At 41.0% G+C, this 18,398-nt stretch overlaps 1 protein-coding gene across 2 annotated transcripts in view; it reads right to left on the bottom strand.

Annotated features, from left to right (window-relative positions):
* The window catches only part of PLPPR5 (phospholipid phosphatase related 5), a 46,871-nt gene extending 29,714 nt beyond the window's left edge, over positions 1-17,157 (bottom strand). For both annotated transcript variants that reach the window (XM_075038925.1, XM_075038926.1), the window contains exon 1: positions 16,797-17,157. In XM_075038925.1, coding sequence (XP_074895026.1) covers positions 16,797-17,027 — 231 coding nt within the window. In that variant the 5' untranslated portion in view covers positions 17,028-17,157. The remainder of the gene's footprint in view (positions 1-16,796) is intronic.
* Positions 17,158-18,398: the final 1,241 nt, after the last annotated feature.

Genomic DNA, 18,398 nt, shown 5'->3' with positions numbered 1-18,398 from the left:
TCCATGTTCTCAACTTCTCAAGTTAAGAACGGTTGACAATACTGTGCACTGTAATTTCTCTTCTGATTTCTTTTCATTCATTGTATTTCTCTCATTTAGGCATGATTTGAACACTAAGCAAGGCTTCTGTGAGACCATCTTCAAGAAATAACATGGCAAGGGATTGTCCCTTCGGGGAATGAGCATCTCAGGCAGTCCACTGTGCTGCTCTTCTCTCTAGAATGAACTTCCTCATACTTCCTTATCAGGCAGGAAGGGAAGCTAGGAACAGGAGCTAAAAATCTTGGGATGATCTCTGTATCTCTAGGCAAATTGTTATCATTTAATTTGCATGGCCTCCCCATTCATTTCATTTATGGATTCCCACTTAAAAAGTGTGGGGTAGATGTCTTTTAAAATTATGGCCTTCAGAGGCTTTGTTGTTCCTGTTCTTTATCTTTTCATCTTAGCTTTTAGCAAGAACATGGGCTATTTCTGGCCCATTTCCTCTTTAAAAATGCCATCAACATACCACAGAGCATAGTGGTCTCTAGAGTTTGGAAACTAGCAGCATAAACCTCAGTCTTTAGCGATGCTGTAGATAAGCTCCACTCTCCGCTTTAAGCTAAAATTGCTGTGCAAGTTGACAGCCCTGGCAGGAAAAGCAGCAACAGTATTTCCAGCAGTAGCAATTTCAAGTTCATTATGCAGAGTTTTCCCTTGAGGCCATTTCTTTGTGTTTTTCTTGTTCTCATTGCTTCTTGCTTGCTTAAACTGACAGCAAATGTTCTGGTTGATTTTCACAGAAGTACATTTTCTATAGTAAAAAATGACCAATAGTTTTAAGGAAAAGTAACAAAATAAGTCTAGATAAATCTGTCTGCTATTGATTAAATATAAAGTATGCCCCCTTGCATTCAGCATGGAAATACAGGACCATACTGCATAGCAGCTTCTGAAGGTCTGGAGAAAAGATGTGGGAAGAAAATTGCTTTTCTAGAGAAAGATGTGGAAAAAAACCACTCAGCCTTTTTTCCTCAGTAAATTTTGTTTTAACAATATGTACTCTCAATTTTTTGAGACAAATATCAAAATTTTAATAGCATTCTTGGTATATATTTGATCATGGCCATTTACAAAAGAAAAATAGCAGTATAAGATTATATATCTAATAGTCAAATATTATCTGCTTTACTTATTTCTCTGTAGTGCAGAGTATGGCTATACACTACCAAACACTAACGTTACTTCTGACAGGGACAAACATTCTTTACTGCTCTTTGTAATACATTGTACACATAGTCAGTATGTAATAATGGTAAAGGTTGCTCACTTCATGAAGACTTTATTGCTGTTTGAAAGCATGAGGCACATAATCACCAAGCATTTATAACCAGGGAGCTTCAAGTGAACCCCATGAGTACATAATCACAGAAACATGGACAATTTCATCATTCACTGAACTATATTCATTCGTTTACCATATGACAGAAAAAAATGAAATATTTTTAAGTACAGTGTCTCTAAAAGCTTCTTCCCCCTACCCCCTCTTCTTTTTCTTTTTTTTTTTTTTTTCCTGAGCAATTGATCATGTATGCAAATGGCATCTCCTCTAGAGCATGCTGTGCTAACCAACAGGCAAAGCCTTTGCGCAGCAGCACACTGTCACCAGGGCTGGAATTGCACAATGCCAGAGTGAAGTTTGGTTACGTAAAAGATCATTTTGAGAAACAGTTACCAGGACCCTGCTATCCTGAGTGTAACTAAGAGAAGGACCTTGTGCCATCACCACAGAGGCCCAGTCTTGGTGCATGACAGCAGGTCCTGCGTTTGATGCGCCTCAACAGAAGCAAAAGGCGAGCAAGCAGCCCCAGAGGGTGCACCGGCCCTGCTGGGCTCCGTCTTGACAGGAACATTTGCTCCGCATTCGGCCTGCTTTACTCACTGCACTTGGCATTACATCCCCTACTCACGTCTACTAAACTGTTTATATCGCTGTGAGATAAGAGTATCCAGCTCCTCTGCACTGCAGTTCTCTGGGGGATTAGAAATGGCCAGGACACTACGAAAACAAGGTCAATAATACTAACGTGGCAGTCTGGGGGCCAAATAAGTGTCTGGCAACCAGCTCCAAAACTATCTAACTGCTGGCTGTCCTGGTTCTGGCCGGGATAGAATTTATTTTCTTTCTAGTAGCTGGTATAATGTTGTGTTTTGGATTTAGTATGAGAGTAATGTTGGTAACACACTGATGGTTTTAGTTGTTGCTAAGTAGCGTTTAGATCAAGTCAAGGATTTTTCAGCTTCTGATGCCCAGCCAGCAAGAAGGCTGGAGGGGCACGAGCAGGTGGGAGAGGACACAGCCAGGACAGCTGACCCAAACTGGCCAAAGGGGTATTCCATACCATGTGATGTCATGCCCAGTATGTAAACTGGGGGGAATTGGCCAGAAGGTGCCAATCACTGCTTGGGAACTGACTGGGCATTGGTCAGTGAGTGGTGAGCAATCGCATTGTGCATCACTTGTTTTGTATATTTTAATTGTTCTATTACTATCATTGTCATTTTATTATTATCATCATCATCATTATTATTTTCTTCCTTTTCTGTCCTATTAAACTGTTCTTATCTCAACTCACAAGTTTTAGTGGTTTTTGGGTTTTTTTTTTATTCTCTCCCCCATCCCACTGGGTGCAGGGGGCTGTGAGTGAGTGGCTGTGTGGTGCTTAGTTTCCAGCTGGGGTTAAACCATGACACTGCTGGCCCAGTTTCACAATACTGAGACAAGTATTCTTGGTGAACACATTCCAAGAGGTAGTAGATAACAGACTTCAGTGAGAACTCTTGCCTATGCACCGAGCTTTTCTAATTTTAAAAAATAACACCAAAAAGCTAGAAAAAAATATTAATCTAGAGAAAATTCTCAACATCTAAAAAACTGAGTAATTTTGATCTGAAAATGGTAAGGGGAAGAAAAAACAATTAATTCAAAACAGCCTTCTAAAAGCATCAATTCGCATTTCAAAAGGTAAAGTTACTTCAGGCTGAAATAGTCTAGATAAGGTTTTTATAATAGGGAATTCATACAGGTTTAAGTTGTTCTCATTTTCTTTTTATAGAAACAAGGATGCCATTATCCAAAGTTTCCAGTCTGCACACTTCACTCTACAAACATACCTCGTTAGGAAGTTGGGTTGTAACATAACCAGAAATCAACTAATTTTAGTCTCCAGATCCCCGAGTGATACTTGGAAAAGGTAGTTGTTACATATAATTATTTCATTAGGGATTTTGAAAAAGAACTTTACATCAAATTTTTTCTTTTTTCAAAGCTTCAACTTTTAAAATACCATATTATTTGTGAAGGAAAAACAAAATGTTCAAAGCCCTACCATTTATCTTCCCTATTAGAGAATGCATTCCATAGAGCATGTTCAGCTCTGCACTCAGCTGTATCAAGGAAGTTGCCTATTGGACTTCAAGTGACACATGTGAAAAAGACCATGGTTCCTTATGGCCTAGCCTTGGTAAACCCCTTTGTTTCTTGCCTGTCCAAGAAAACAGCACTTTGTTCTGTCTGTTTAGAGAGATTGGTTTCTTAACCCTTCTGTGCATGTTGAAAACATTATTCCTTGATGAGCACAATACCAATGCTTATGATAGCCCTATCAATGATCATTTCCAACAGCGATGTTACTTGACACTTTAAACCTTAGGTGACCTACACAACTGCACTTTTCTACCCAGGATGAACGTTCAATTGCAAAATTCAACATAAACGGTCTTTCATCCCTGTTTGAATAAAAACTGATCACATAAAAGGCATCTCTTAAAGATTCTGGTCACAAAGCAGTGGTTTTACAGTCAGCATATGGCTGGAGCCAACTGTTCTCAGAGGAAGGAGAATATCTGAATTTCCTGCTTTTCACACTGTCTTACTTCTGTCTTGCTTCTACTCAAGGCCAGCCACATTTTGCAGATACATTATTCCTGAGATTAGTTCAAGGAAAGCCACTTTCTCTGAAATGCTGTCATCGAACAACTGAAACTGAAGGACCAAACACTGTACAAGCATAAGCACCCTGTATTTTACTACAACTAAGAAAAACAGGCTCCAGGTATGATTAATACCTGTAAGATTCCACAAAAATTGTTTTCTGGATTTTTGTGGCAAAATATGTGTGTCTGTAAAACATACACATGTAATTGTTTTTTACTTATGTTTGTTACCGTCAATTAGTATTTGATTCATAATGATAAATTTAAGTGGACAGCTCAGTAAAACAATTCTACATTTTTTTATTAAAAACTATATTCACAATAAAATAGCTTTCTTTGAAAGCACATAACTAGCTCCACTGCTATTTAATGGCTTCTGTATAAGCAACTCTTCCTTTACAATTATCTTAGGCTACAGTACAATCACCAACCCACCAAATATGTTAAGGTCATTATCTTTTTCCAGCTGAAATCAAAGGTAACATCCCCACTAAATTCAACAGGGACTAGATTAGTCGTGAAAACTTATGGCACTCTAGATTAAGAGCAATACTTCAGCCAAAGCGGGGAAATGGATCTTAGCTATGAATGCCATCCCAGGAAGATAATAAAACAAAACTAGGAAGCCAAGCCAATTTTACAGGGGAGTAGTACTAAATATTTGGGAAAGAGGTTTAACAGGTCCGATAAATCAGAAAGAAAAGTTCAAAACTGTAATGCCCACTCCTGAGCATATTACCTTAAAGTTCTTCTTATATGATACTTTTATAGTCTTCACACTGTGAGCATTACTGCAAAAGATCCAGGTGTCATTAAAAATGAGTTAAAAACACTATAAAAGCCATTGCATGGGAAACATCTGATCTAGAACTATGACTTTATTCTGAGCTGTCTCACATAGGGCTTACTTGTGTGTAATATGTACGTAGAGCATAAAACCAGCAGTAAAACTACTAACAAACCCTGACAGTACTAATCCACATGTCTAGTGCCTGTGAAAGCCAGGAAACAAATGACCAAATAAAAGCTTTCAAAGAAAAGTACACACTGCAACTTGTATTGACACTTCAGTGACACAGTCAAAGCGTATGAAACCGTAGCTTTACCAAAGTTAACTTCTGAAGCTTCACTGACTTCAGGCAGACCCATGATGTCATTCCCGGAATGGTCACTAGAGATGCTGGTCAGTGAGACAGGACCAGAAAGAGAAAAGAAGTCAGAAGTCCCTCTTCCAGACACACCCCAAACCACTAGTAAGCCCAGATACAAAACAACATGGGACCATTCACCTGCATCTCTTTCCTCAGACTTGAAAGTTGTAATTTCACAGCATGCAATTACTTCTCTTTAAGAATGTTATTATAATAAATTAATATACTGAAGTGATGTTTATTAGAAATGGAATGTTTACGAAGGCATAGAAGTGGGAGCAGAGAACTGTTTATGAACATCAGAAGTTTTAATAATTACTTACCTCTTAACAATGCAATAGTAGTGAATTAGCCAGCAAGCTTTTTCACAGGACATTGCATAGCAGTAGCATATCCCATTTATCTTTATTTGATACATATACATGTAGAAAGACCATTTCAATAATGATTCTGTATATCCTGTGGATAAACATGGGGCATTTACTTTATGGTTTTCTGCAAATATGATTTGCATCACTCTCGTCACTCTTTCAACTCTGCTACACAATGTCTATTTTATTGCTCCTGCCACAAATCCAGATGGCTGCAGATATGCAGCTGGCAACACTATGTTGTCTGACCCTGTTTAGGCGTTTACACAATGCAGTGCTTGAATTAAGAGGAAGTCCCAAGTGCCCTCATTAGCACAGCAGCCAATGAGCTGAAACAGGAGCAGCAAGAGTGGGAAATTTTAGTAAAAAATTCCTAGTACAGGAAATGCCTACAAGACAGAGGGGAGATTGTATACTTTGCTGTGAAGACAGCAGAGCATAAAAACAGCTCTTTTAGGCATGCAATGGTATTCTGAAAACTAATTGCAAAGTCGATAGGCCAAAGCAAGCCCAGCTACTCTTCTTCAATATGTGACTGTATCTCCTTCCACTCATAAAATAGGGCATAATGGTTTACCTTAACAAGGATCACCACCTTTGCATAGAACTGTAAAATAATAGTGAACATGTTGCTGGCTTTATCAAATATTTTCAAAAAAGCTCAAGTGGTGAGAGAAGTGTTTTAAGGATGAAGGGGTCTATTTAAAAATTTTAGATCTTGTGAAGCTTTGACATTAGCTGTCGTCAAGGGAGACTTTACAGGAGCTGGCATTTAGTTTTCTCTGTGAAAACAATAAAGGGGTGTTAGATAAAATACATAATTGTTATGTAAATGTATGAACATATATTCTGTTTTTAATCAGTGTTGGATGTAATCTCTCATTATTTGAGCAACTTAAGTTATTACTAGAAAGTGAAATTCAAAGTATGCTATGTTGAAAGATGCTTTCACACATTCAGTGATACGATAACCTTTTTAGGTATTCTGGTGTGGTGAACTAATTCTTTCAGGCATTACTTTTTTGCCATTGGCATTCAAGGTTAAAAACACATGTGAACTAAACTATGGATATAAATCAGCCGTGGAAACATGACTATTTTCTGGCAGCACATTGTGCATATACACTCACATATGTAAATATATTGAGTTTTTAAATAAATAGTCTCTGCTTTATGATTTCCTTCTAATCACACAACAATCACAATCAATTCATAAACAAAAGAAATACTGAGTAAAACTGCAATACTGTCTCTTAAAATGAATGTGGTTCCATAAAAAGATTCTATCAGCACCACACTCATTCACATACACTGTTCCACCTCAGGAAAGCCTTGCTATTTCAAGTAGCACTGAAGCATGTGATTAAACCCCACCAATACAAAGATAATTAATTAACAACTAGTACATACCTAGCTCTTGTATAATTCTTTTCACACACAAATCTAGCGCTTTCCAGAGAAGCCTAGTTTTACAGTTACCACTTGACAGCCAGGCAGTAAAGGCTAAATGTACATCCTGCTCGGGTGACCAGATCCCTTTACAAGGCAAAGCCTGACAGAGCTCACAACCTAGCTCTATACATTCGTTCTGTCAGCTGCAGATGTCCATGAACTACTTGCATACCCCAAGGTCAGTCTCCCTACAAATCTCATCTGCCTTTGCTAAATGCTCTGGAAAGAGTCCCCGTGACTGACTGAAGCACTGACTTCAGTCAGGCATGAGCACTTGGCAAAGAGGACTATCGTAACCACCAGACTGTCCTCACCATCATTGACATGAGCATGCTTGTGGCCTACAGTACAATGCAGCACAAGCTCCTCATTCCTCCCTCGGGCCTCTCGGACACTCAGACTCATGTTTGCGCAGTTTGAATGTATGATGGCAGCAGCCTCAAGTCTGGCCTCACGGCAGAGCCCAGATGCACCTCAAGAGGTCCAAGGACACACCCCATAGGAACAGGCGAGGCAGAAACTGAGCAGTAGAGAGGCTATGGACAGCAAGCTCTATCTATGGACAAACAAACTACTGTTAAGTATATGCTGAAACTCGGGCATGTGCACACATTGTTCTGCATAGAGATGAACTTAGGCACAGAGCAATGCACTTCTGCAAATGGAGACATCAGACTTAAGACATCAGCCAGGAGCAGTTTGAATGTATGAGGTCCCCATCTGTCAGCAGAGCCGCGTTATGGACAGTCTGTGTACCCACTCTGTAAAATCCAAAAAGGTAACATGTACTGGCCTAAGTCTGAATTAAAGCAGGTCAAGCTCAACTACTTCACCTCACGCTCCCCACAGGCTGCAAGTTGCACATGGCTGGTTACTGCAGCTCAGCTGACCTGTGATTAACAGATCTTTAAGCAGAATTAATTCAGTCATGTCTGAGCCCTAAATTGCTATGGACAGGTCACAGAAATCCCTATTACTACCCCAAAATAACTATAGTGGGAAGCCAAGTTCCACTTACTAATTCTAATATTTAATACTTCATTTATAAAGAGGCAAATTACAAATTGACTGAAGGAAGTCCTCATAATATTATTCAGAGTTTGAATGACAAAAAAAAAAAGTATGACTCAGATCCCTTTTAGAGACAGCATGAAACCTACTAGGCTAAAACAATGTGTATTTCAAAATCTTATGTAGAAAAAGGAGAAAGAAAAAAAAAAGAGTCAGAACAGCAGGATACTGTCGGGCTGACTTCTGTTCTTGATAGCGTTTTTTATTATTATTATTTAGAAAACAAAAAACTCTAGTTTAGGAATGAATGCCTTCATACATCTCCCTTAACCCTACATGGGTGAGAGGCAAGAAATAATATCTGCAGAGAAGGAAAAATACTATTTGTAAAGAAGAAAGCCCTTAAAACATGGCTATATTGCATTTATAATTGGTTGTACATTAATAAGTATATAAGGTTAATGAAATTTTCATGTAATATATAATGCATAATAATTATACAATGGATAATTATGATACATTTATACAATACATGCAAAATTACAGGTAACAGTATGTTGTCCAGAATGGTAAGCAGAAGTGGACTCCACAGCCTGCTGAGTTTTCACCCAGTATAACCAGAGGGGTTTTTTTATGGTGCCTTGTACCCCAGGAAATGGCATCCAGGATTGAGAGTCAATTTTGAAGCAGTACTGAACAATTTATTAGTTTAATAATAGATAAAAAAAATCTTAATATATATAGTAATTCTTCTACTGCAGATTCCTTAGTGCTTTACACTGAAACTGCAGGTGAACAGAAGTGATCTTAACAAAGCCAGGTTGCTGATAACAGATAGCAAGTGCTCTAACTTTTTCTTTCCTAGTCCCTCTCCAATATCATATTCCCTGTACTATGCGTGAAAATTATGGACTAGCATGTTTACAATGGATATTCCTCATTAAAACAGCATGTCACGTGCATGTTTTCTGAGTGCTGGAGATGTGGTATACCCACCTCAGCTAGGCTTTTTATTTGCGATCTATGAGGTACCACACCTCAGCTAAATAAGAACAATATATGATGAAAGCTGGGCCATCACTCACTTCAATATATCTGAGAGATGCTGCAAGAGCATTGTAAAGCTTTTTAAACATCATACTGTTTTTAAGGCTGAAAAACACAGCTAAAGCTACTTACAATTCTACTTAGGCTGTCATTTATTATGTATCATATGGACACCCATCTCTTCAATCCTGCATGATGTACAATGAGCAAGAATTGTTTGGTTGAGGAACTGATTATTACTTCAAGCCTACTCTTTTAGATTACAAACAATGCATATAAATTCCTTAACTGCGCAGGATTAGTTGGATTAACAGTTTGTCACTTAAATATAAGTGCATCATTTATAGGACAAGCAGGCATTCAGCTGTTGTGAACAGAACCCTGTCCGCCTTGTTCACATCTGCTTACCACTTTACTTCCAGAGAGCCCATCAAGGGATGAACCATATGGCCTCGATATTGTGTTTGTAAACAGAATGCATAGCAAGCACAGCAGAAATTATACATTCAGTTGGAAGTACAAACATAACTTCTGCAGCCACTGTTCATGTAATCCACCACAGCACAAGAGGAAGACAGACAGATAAAGAAGAATTCCCAAGAAAACCCACAATGGCTCTGAAGTTTTTATTGTTTCGCCTGGTTACAGCTCTGTTGGATTAGTGGTTTTATGCTGGGATAAAAACAGCATCAGACTATCAAACCATGTATTTGTCTTGCTATGTGTCCCAACAGGCCAATACTGACATCTGGTACACAAAGTTACTGTAGACCTTACCAGTGTGATTTATTTTTATTCTTAAGTAAAGATGCAATGCAATTATCCCTTCACAAAGGAAGAGCATGGCATAAATTGTCCCTTAGCTTTAATATCTCCTGCTGGCATTCCCCCCCTTCCAAAAAAGTGGCTTTTTGAAGTCCCCAGCATTTGCCCATAAAAAAAAAAGGCTGCAAGATTTTTCCCACCCCACCCCAATGTGAGAATGAAAGAAGAAAACTATCAAGGAAAAGAAGTTGTAGCTGTCCACACAGGTTGAAACAGATTATGAAGACAAAGACCAAATGGGCCCTTCAGGAACAACACAATCACAGACTAAACAAAGTATTCTGGCAATTCCTTCTCCATGTAAAGTCTTAACAGCTGTCAAATGTGCCAAAAGGAAAAGGACACATAAATAAGCTTTAGCTAATCAAAGATATTCCAGGACTATTGAAACAGGTCATATATCAAGCTAAAGAGAATTTCTTATACAAGTAAAACCATTCCCATTTTGATTTCAGAGGCTATATTTAGTCTACCCAATTTATATGAGTCTGGACATACCATTATAATCTTTAGTTGCATTACCATTGTCATTTCAAAAACAGCACTGGGAGATGTTCAAATATTGCAGCTACCCACCTAGCAAAAAAGCTTACTGCTCCCAAAAAGTGCACCAGGCAGACTGAACACTTTGTTGGGTGATTCCTCTAACTTGCTCTACAAGATGTACATAAAAATGAACACTTGAACACCTCACTACAGATTCTTAGAATTTTTGCCCTGTAACACAGACCTGCTGGCAACTGTGCATCCTTGCATTATTTACCAAGTTTCCTTAATGCCTTTCTGGCAGAAGTGACAAAACAGCTTAGTCTCCTTCAGGATGCATGGAGGCCACTTCTACTTTGAGTAGCAGAGCAGGAGAAAAGTCTATTCCATTCTGCCCCTGTGCGTTAGTTTTTTCCAATAGTATCAAAGTGTCCATAGAAGCTAAAGTTAGTTGGTACCAGCCATGAAGTAGAAAAATAATCACCCTAAAACAGATGGAAGAAACGTTTGTGGAGATAGTGATTTTTTCTGACTAAGGTCAGGAATGAAAAGCATCTAGAGTTATCAGGTATGAGGTGAATTTACAGATTCTTGGCTCAGCAAATTCACACAGGACATTTCCAGAAATACTTCTTTTTCAGAACTTTCATTCCAGATTTTGTTTTTCCTTAAGTTTTAACAAACAGATTAACAGAATATTTTGATGTCCCGGAAATGGATCACAATCGAGCACCCTTTTTCATGTACAGCACTAAGTTATATCAGAGTAGAATAGTTTCAGTGAGCTACAGGTTAACTAAAAGCTATTCTGACAAGAGCATTTTGAAAACTCAGCCTGATAAAATCCAATCAGGTCCTGATGCCACACCACACGGAATCATAGGTGCCAGAAGAAAAATAGGGACTAACAGGTTCAAAAGGGAAGAGTGAGATAAGAGCATGCCCAGTCACATCAGCTAGATCTATGTACTGGAAACAAGCGGTATATCTCCTTCAGGTGTCTGCATATCCTTAACTACTCTTGAGCTGCTCAGACCTGGAACTATTAAGAGATCAGCAAGGACACTGAATAAGAAAGAGACTTACAAAATCTGTGCTGATCCATCAAAAGGTAGCTTCTCTTTCTCATTATTCACAGAATGATCCTGTTCTTTCTTAAAGCATCAGGGTACAGTAAATTTGATACATGAACAATGATGTTGCATCTCTCACTTCACAGTCCTTTCTGCCAGATTTCAAAATTCCTTCCTCAAATGATCAGAAAGGGGCAAGTTACAGACTTAAGCTAAGCTGAAGGCAGAATGCCTAACTTTTTACACCCATTCCTTGTTTGGGATGTGCCAATTTAAAGATTCATCCACTCTACTAAAAAAAACAGAATACCACACTTCATGTCTGAATGGCAGATATTTTTTCAATGATGATATTAAAAGGATTATCCTAAAACATATTAGTCTTTAATTGGTTTATAGAGAAAATATGAATATGCTAGGAATTCATCTAGGCAAATAGAACAGTGTATATTTTATGAATAAGTACTGTAATCATCCGCCTGTTAGTTGGAAATAAAAACAAACAATATTTGCATAATAAAACTGTTTACACATCTTAATGAAAGTGTGTCATTATCTCCTCCTGGCTTTTATACAACAGTCAGCGTACATCTTAGGTCCAATACATTGAGTTTTACACCAAGTATTCCTTAAACGGTTTTGACATTTTAAGTAATCCATATTAGTATGTGGACTCATTAAAAGAATCCTTGAGTGCAGTTAATAGTATTTTAGAGAGGTCAAAATTATTAAGATCTACCAGAAAGAAATAATGCAGAACTAATCACTCCATAGTTTCTGAAAATATGAGAAACTAGCCTCACAGTTCTACAAATCATTTCTACTGGAAGCTAAAGGATTAGACTGACACGTATTTCCCAAGCTACATCTGTCATAACAAGTCTAAAAAAGCAACCAGCCCACTGAGCAAGAACTGGCACTTTAGGAAATGGCTTAAATAGCACTGAGCTCTCAACTAGCACTTTTATGCTTATTACATATTTGAATAGACTCAAATCAAAGGCGTATTTCTTGTCACCTTCACGTTTGACTTAAAGATAAAAATTAAAAAAAAAAAGAAAAAAGAAAAAGTATATTGAGAATTCCTCAGTATACTGGAGATACCTGGATATTAGTGCTATGGACAGTAAAAGGACAGGAGTGTAGAGCCAGCAGTAGTACTCTTTCAACCCTGAGTCACAAAGACAAACGGGAGGAAGGGAGCCTACAGGGGCACTGCCTTTGCAGGAGTCTCATTCTTCCATCACAGAATCTCATACTTAGGGCCTTTACATTCTTCTGATTGCAATTTCAACCTCATCTAGATTTTGTAGAACATTTTACTGTTAGTCTGCCTAATGCTCCTTATGCAAACACATCTACTCACTCAAGGCATTACTTCACCTGTGCCTAAAGGTATGATTTAGGACACCTTCCACAAATAACAGTCTAACATTGGAATGGACCATGTATTTTGTTATATGTTAAGCTGCAGTTGTTTTCAGCCTTTTTTTAAAGACAAAACAAACCCAAGCATTTGGGCCCTCAATATTCTCCAGTGGAAGAACTCATAAACTACAGATTTAGCAGATAAGAAACAGTGCATACACCCTTTAGAGATAATCCATAGAAAGCAGAAAACCAATGTTGTAATGTAACCTGCTTTCTTTCATGGAACCTGCATAAAAGCTGGGAAACCAACTGGAAAAAGGGAAAGGAAGAAACTTGTCTCAGCCTACAGAATGGCTGCTGGATTCCTCTACAGGTTTACTACAATTGCTGTTATATCTATGAATCATAGAATGGTTTGGGTTGGAAGGGACCTTAAATATCATGTAGTTCCACCCCCCTGCCATGGACAGGGACACCTTCCACTAGATGAGGTTGCTCAAAGCTGCATCCAACCTGGCCTTGAACGCTTCCAGGGATGGGGCATCCACAACCTCTCTGGGCAACTCTGACATCGCAGGGACTTCAGGCAGATATGTCTATTAGCAGACAATAAATTGATTACTTTTGAACTGAACAGCACAACAATTTGACTTCTTACTAGCTCCTACATGACCTGGAAGATATTGTAGAATAGAATAGTTCAGTTGGAAGGGACCTACAACGATCATCTAGTCCAACTGCCTGACCGCTTCAGGGCTGACCAAATACTTGGTTAATAGTTTGTAAATACTTGATCAAAGACCGTAGATACACAAACCCAGTAAGTCCCAAGTGTAGAGTACAAAACACCTTTCCTCCAGTCACAGTTTCCCTTTCCCATACCAGAGCACCTGCAAGTCAAGCATTACAATAGAGCAAGCAGTCTCTGCTTCTGCCCCAGGACTTCATTTCCCAGATCAGACTCCTGAGGATCTGTGACCTGACAGCCAGCTGCATCTATCCTTGGATGGCATGCAGGCTGATGGGATGGGGAAGCAGATGGTCTCAGGAATGAAAGTGTGGCAGCAGTGCTGCACTAGGGCTACAGGAATGTATTAGCAGAAAGTAGCATTTTAAAGACTAACCTGAAAGTTTCCGGGATTAACATAGTGCTCACAGGTACATCCCTGTCAAATGACACAGCTCATTATTTATGTCTCAGCCCATGCTCATTGCTGCCCTGCGACCAGACACTCAGCTCTGCCACATGGCTTGACACTCAAATCTGCTATCGCAGCTCTGATGTGGCACAGGAGTTTTGGATGAGCAGCCATGTGACAGCCTCACAGCAGCAAGAGACCTACTGCTGATGAGATGCTCATCAAGACAGATCCAGCTACTGGTACTTTACTTTTTCAGTTTTTTAATAGCAGGCGTGTAGAAAGAGGAAAGTCACTGGAAAAACTCATTTATTCTCTGATTTTAGAGCAACTTCATCAAAACTCAATGCAATGGAGCCATTGATTGAGTCACATTCAGAGAACCTAGGTTACCTTGAAGCACTCTATGGCTCCAATTCAACAAGCCCCATCCCTAAAAACCAAAAAAACCAGTTACACTGAACATCAAAGTAGAGACTCTGTTGCTCTATCTCAAAACTTCAGAAACAGCATTAACCCAATGCACCAAACTAACAGAAATAAAAAGAAAAAAAGAAATTTTTGTTTAAAACTCTCACAAATCATAGTATGTAATAAACTATACTCCATAACACTAGTGATTTGGGGGGGGGGGGGGGAAGTACAATTTCATTCATAGAAATCCATTTCCTTCACTGGTCTACATTTGTAACTTTACAGGCAGAAATATGACTTTGTTAGATGATTAATTTTTATATTTCATTTACAGAAAAAAACAAAAATTACACCAAACATCTATGTTCAAACTGTCATGGATGAGAAACTAATGAAATAGAAGAGAATCTAATTAATCTCTGAATCTTGGGAAGGAAGTTCAGCTACTGCTAAAAGCATACAGGTTGCTTTGGTGAAGAAATATTACCTTCACGACTTCTTTCAATGAAAAGAACAAGCAAAGGCAATGTCCACATCCCGCACAACTGAGTAAAGACCCATCCCATGTAAACACTAAGTCCAGGAGAATTATCCAAGGACAATCAGAACAGAATTCTGTCTGAAGCCTGAAAAATGTTGCCTCTTTTTAATAATGTTAATGATTAGACTTAATGCTGTTAAAGCAATGAGATTCCCAGGGGCTGAATTCACCATTTAATAAAATAAAATAAAGATTTCAAAAAAAAAAAAAAGCAGAACACAGGCACCTGCAATGTGGTTTTTCCATGCCCTGACCTCCCAATGCACATCATTTGCCCAAGAGACTGGTGACTGGGAGAGGAAGCACAGTTAAATATCATTAAATTCTATTATTAGCTTTTTAGCAAGGCTAATTACAAGACGGCCAACCCAAAATGTTGTGGTGATTTCTCTGATGTAATCATCTAGCACCCAGGAAATGAATGGAAACTACCAATCCATTTTGCTGACACATATTAGGAAAAAGAGATGCTCATCAGGAATATCTGACATAATCTTTATAAATTCCTGAGCCAAACAAAAGAAATAGAATTAAAAGCAAAACAAACATCACATGCAAACAACAGAAAAACATCATCAACAAAAAAAATCCAACACTTGAAAATCTCAACAGCATTTGGGGTTCAAAAGAGCAAACAAACAGGTAAATAAAATGGTCACCTACTTGATGTTAAAATAAAACAGAAAATTAAACCAAAAGGCTATATAACATGTTTTGCCAAATGATGTAGCTCAACCCCTAGAAAAAAAGAACAAAGTCTCAAATACTAAGGCTGAGCCTGACCATGAGGTTTTATGTCAGATACCATCTGAGACCTCACGGTGCTACAATGCAGAAGGGAATCGTGTCTGGGACTACCATATGAAGTCCCTACCACTACCATGATGAAGCTTTCTCTTCTCTGTTTTTTATATTTTCCTGAAAATGAATTAATCTGTGAAACTAGTAATTACTATCTTAAGCGGCCTCTTCTTACTGTAATTTTTTTTTATTCTAATGCTTACAGCTGATTAAAATAAACTCTTTACAAGGAGCTTCTGTATGTGTGACCGTACATGCACCTGGTGAGTCTATATATAATCCATCCTCAATGGTTAAATACTCCCATCTCATTCCCTCTCAGTCTTTGCTCCACGGTATGGTCAGGGATTATTCAATGATGCTAATGCCCTTGTTATCTGACAACACAAGTAGTACATTCAACAACTTGAAGGGAAGACATCTCACTGCTTTTCCCTTGTAGCTGTTTTCCCAAAACCCCGAAGAAAATCAATTAAATAAATCTCATTTTAGATACACATATTTAAACCTGACTGACAGAAGATCATATTCAATTAGAGAGACACAGGTTTAGTTTGCACACACATCAGTAACCGTGACATATAGAGACAACTAAATCAAGCAGAACTGCTCCCTGTTCCTTGCACATACCAGTTTACTTTCAAAAAAAAAAAAACCAAAAAAACAACCCCAAAACCTGGGGGTGTGGGGGGGTTCTAATTAGTACTGTGCGAAATATTAGTAAGTGGTTGCTAAGAAGCGGGTTTCCCTCAGGTAGCCCGTCTACCTGCAACCGACACGTTTCGAAAAATAAGATTATTTTTACCAAAAGGAGTCGAACAGGGCTGGCGATACAGGCACTGGCAGTTACATAAATCGGTGCTAAAAATAAACTTCAGAGGCGCGGGGTGGGCAGCGGCTGGGGCAAGGGCCGGGCCCGACAGCGCTGCCCGCTGAGGCCCGCCGGGGCCGGGCTGCAGCCCCGCAGTGCCGAGAGCACGGAGGCTCCCCGCCCGCCCGGCCGGCCCGGCCCGGCCCAGCCCCCAGAGCCGCCCCGCCGGCAGTGCCGCACCGGCCGGGGCCCGCGGCGAGGCCCGGCCGGGCCCGGTCCAGCCCAACAAGTTGCCAGAGTGGGGGCGCGGGCGGTCCCTGCTTACCACCAGGACGGGCACGCCTGCGGTCAGCGAGTAGAGGAGCACCGGGGGCACGGCGCTGCGGTCCTCCGGGCCCGGGTAGGGCTTTCGGTACGCGCCCTCGTAGCAGAAGAAGCCTTGCACGTTGACCGCGAAGGTGTCCGTGTACTCGAAATAATAAGCCAGCATCACGGTCCCTGCCATGATCACCATCTGGAAGTAAAGCATGCTGCTGAGCGGAGAGGGCACTCGCATGTACGTGGGCTCCGGCGGCCGCGGCAGCCCCCCTCCCCGGCGGCTCGCTCCGCCCGCTCCCCGCCAGCATCCACCGCGGGCGGAGGCGGCCCGGCGGCGGCCAGCAGCGCGGTCAGGCCCGCGGGGCGGGGAGCGCGGGCAGGGCAGGGCAGGGCAGGCGGGGGCCCGGCCCGCCGCTCCGGCACCGGCTCCAGCGCGGGCGCCGGCTCGTGCAGCCAGGCGGGCGGAGCGCGGCGGCGGGAGGGGGCGGCTTCGCCCCGCCCCGCCCCGGGAGCAGCAGGCGCGCCGGACCCCGGCCCGGGCGGGGAGGAGGCTCTGCACCGGCGGCGAAGGCCAGTCTAAAAGTTCCCCGGCCCCGGGACGGCTCCCACGGCACGGCCCCGCGACCGTGGTTAGCAAGTGACCCCTCCCCGTCTCCCCCCCGCCCCGCAGGAGGTGGGAGGTACCGCGGGTCCCTCTCTCTACCCCGACACATGCACACCTGTGTGACGGGCGTGCACAGGCAGGGGAGCTCCCGGGGCTGCCCGCCGCCCCGTCGCGCCGCGTCCTGGAGCCGCCGGGAAGCGCTCGGCACTGCGGGCCCGGTGGCGGCCCTGACACCGCCAGCAGCCACAGCTCGGACGTGCCCGGGCAGGCAAACGGATCGCCGCGATTTGCCAGGGCGGCAAAGGCCTCAATATATTTCAATGGATAGCTATTAGAGCCGTTAACGTTTAAAGATTTCGCTTAACAGCTATAAAGACTACGGGCAGCTGGACACGAAGCTATCCTCGCCCAAGTAACGTCCCAGACTAGAGGAGAGTCTGCTCCAGTGCTGGGAGAAATCATACATATATGGATAGAAAAGAGTTCCACATACATAGCACGTACACTTAAGAATAGACGACTGTGTCCAATGCTTGTACAGATTCACCCGTGCGCCAGCTCTCATCCAGACTCCCAAAGCCAACAGATAAAAAGATAAAAAGTTACTTAAAGGTACTCCCCCACAACCTAAAACACTACATCGCCAGGTAACAGTCTTTAAAGGGACACCTTAGCCTAAAAAGATTCCACTTGGCTTATTCAGTAAAGGCTGTTAGAAATAACAAACTAGATTTGATTGCCCTGTTTTATAGTGTGTAATCATTCTTCTAGCTTTGTACTTTGGCTTTAACTGTTCGTTTTCCTCCCCTTTCTGGAGATTTTTGTTCATATTCAGTGATGTTAGTCTCTGTGCATTTATTTTTATTCAGCCCTTGAAGAACACTCTTCATGCCTGGATTCCACATCCAGTCTATTTTTATGTGTTCTTAACATACTCCCCAGAAGAATCTAAATCATGTCATTTGCATTGCACTCACCAGACTTAGCTGGATAGCTCCCTACCTT

Source organism: Buteo buteo, chromosome 10 (genome assembly GCF_964188355.1).
Source record: "Buteo buteo chromosome 10, bButBut1.hap1.1, whole genome shotgun sequence".
Lineage (NCBI taxonomy): Eukaryota > Metazoa > Chordata > Aves > Accipitriformes > Accipitridae > Buteo > Buteo buteo.
The sequence above is the reverse complement of the archived record's forward strand: the minus strand, read 5'-3'. Positions and strand labels throughout refer to the sequence as shown.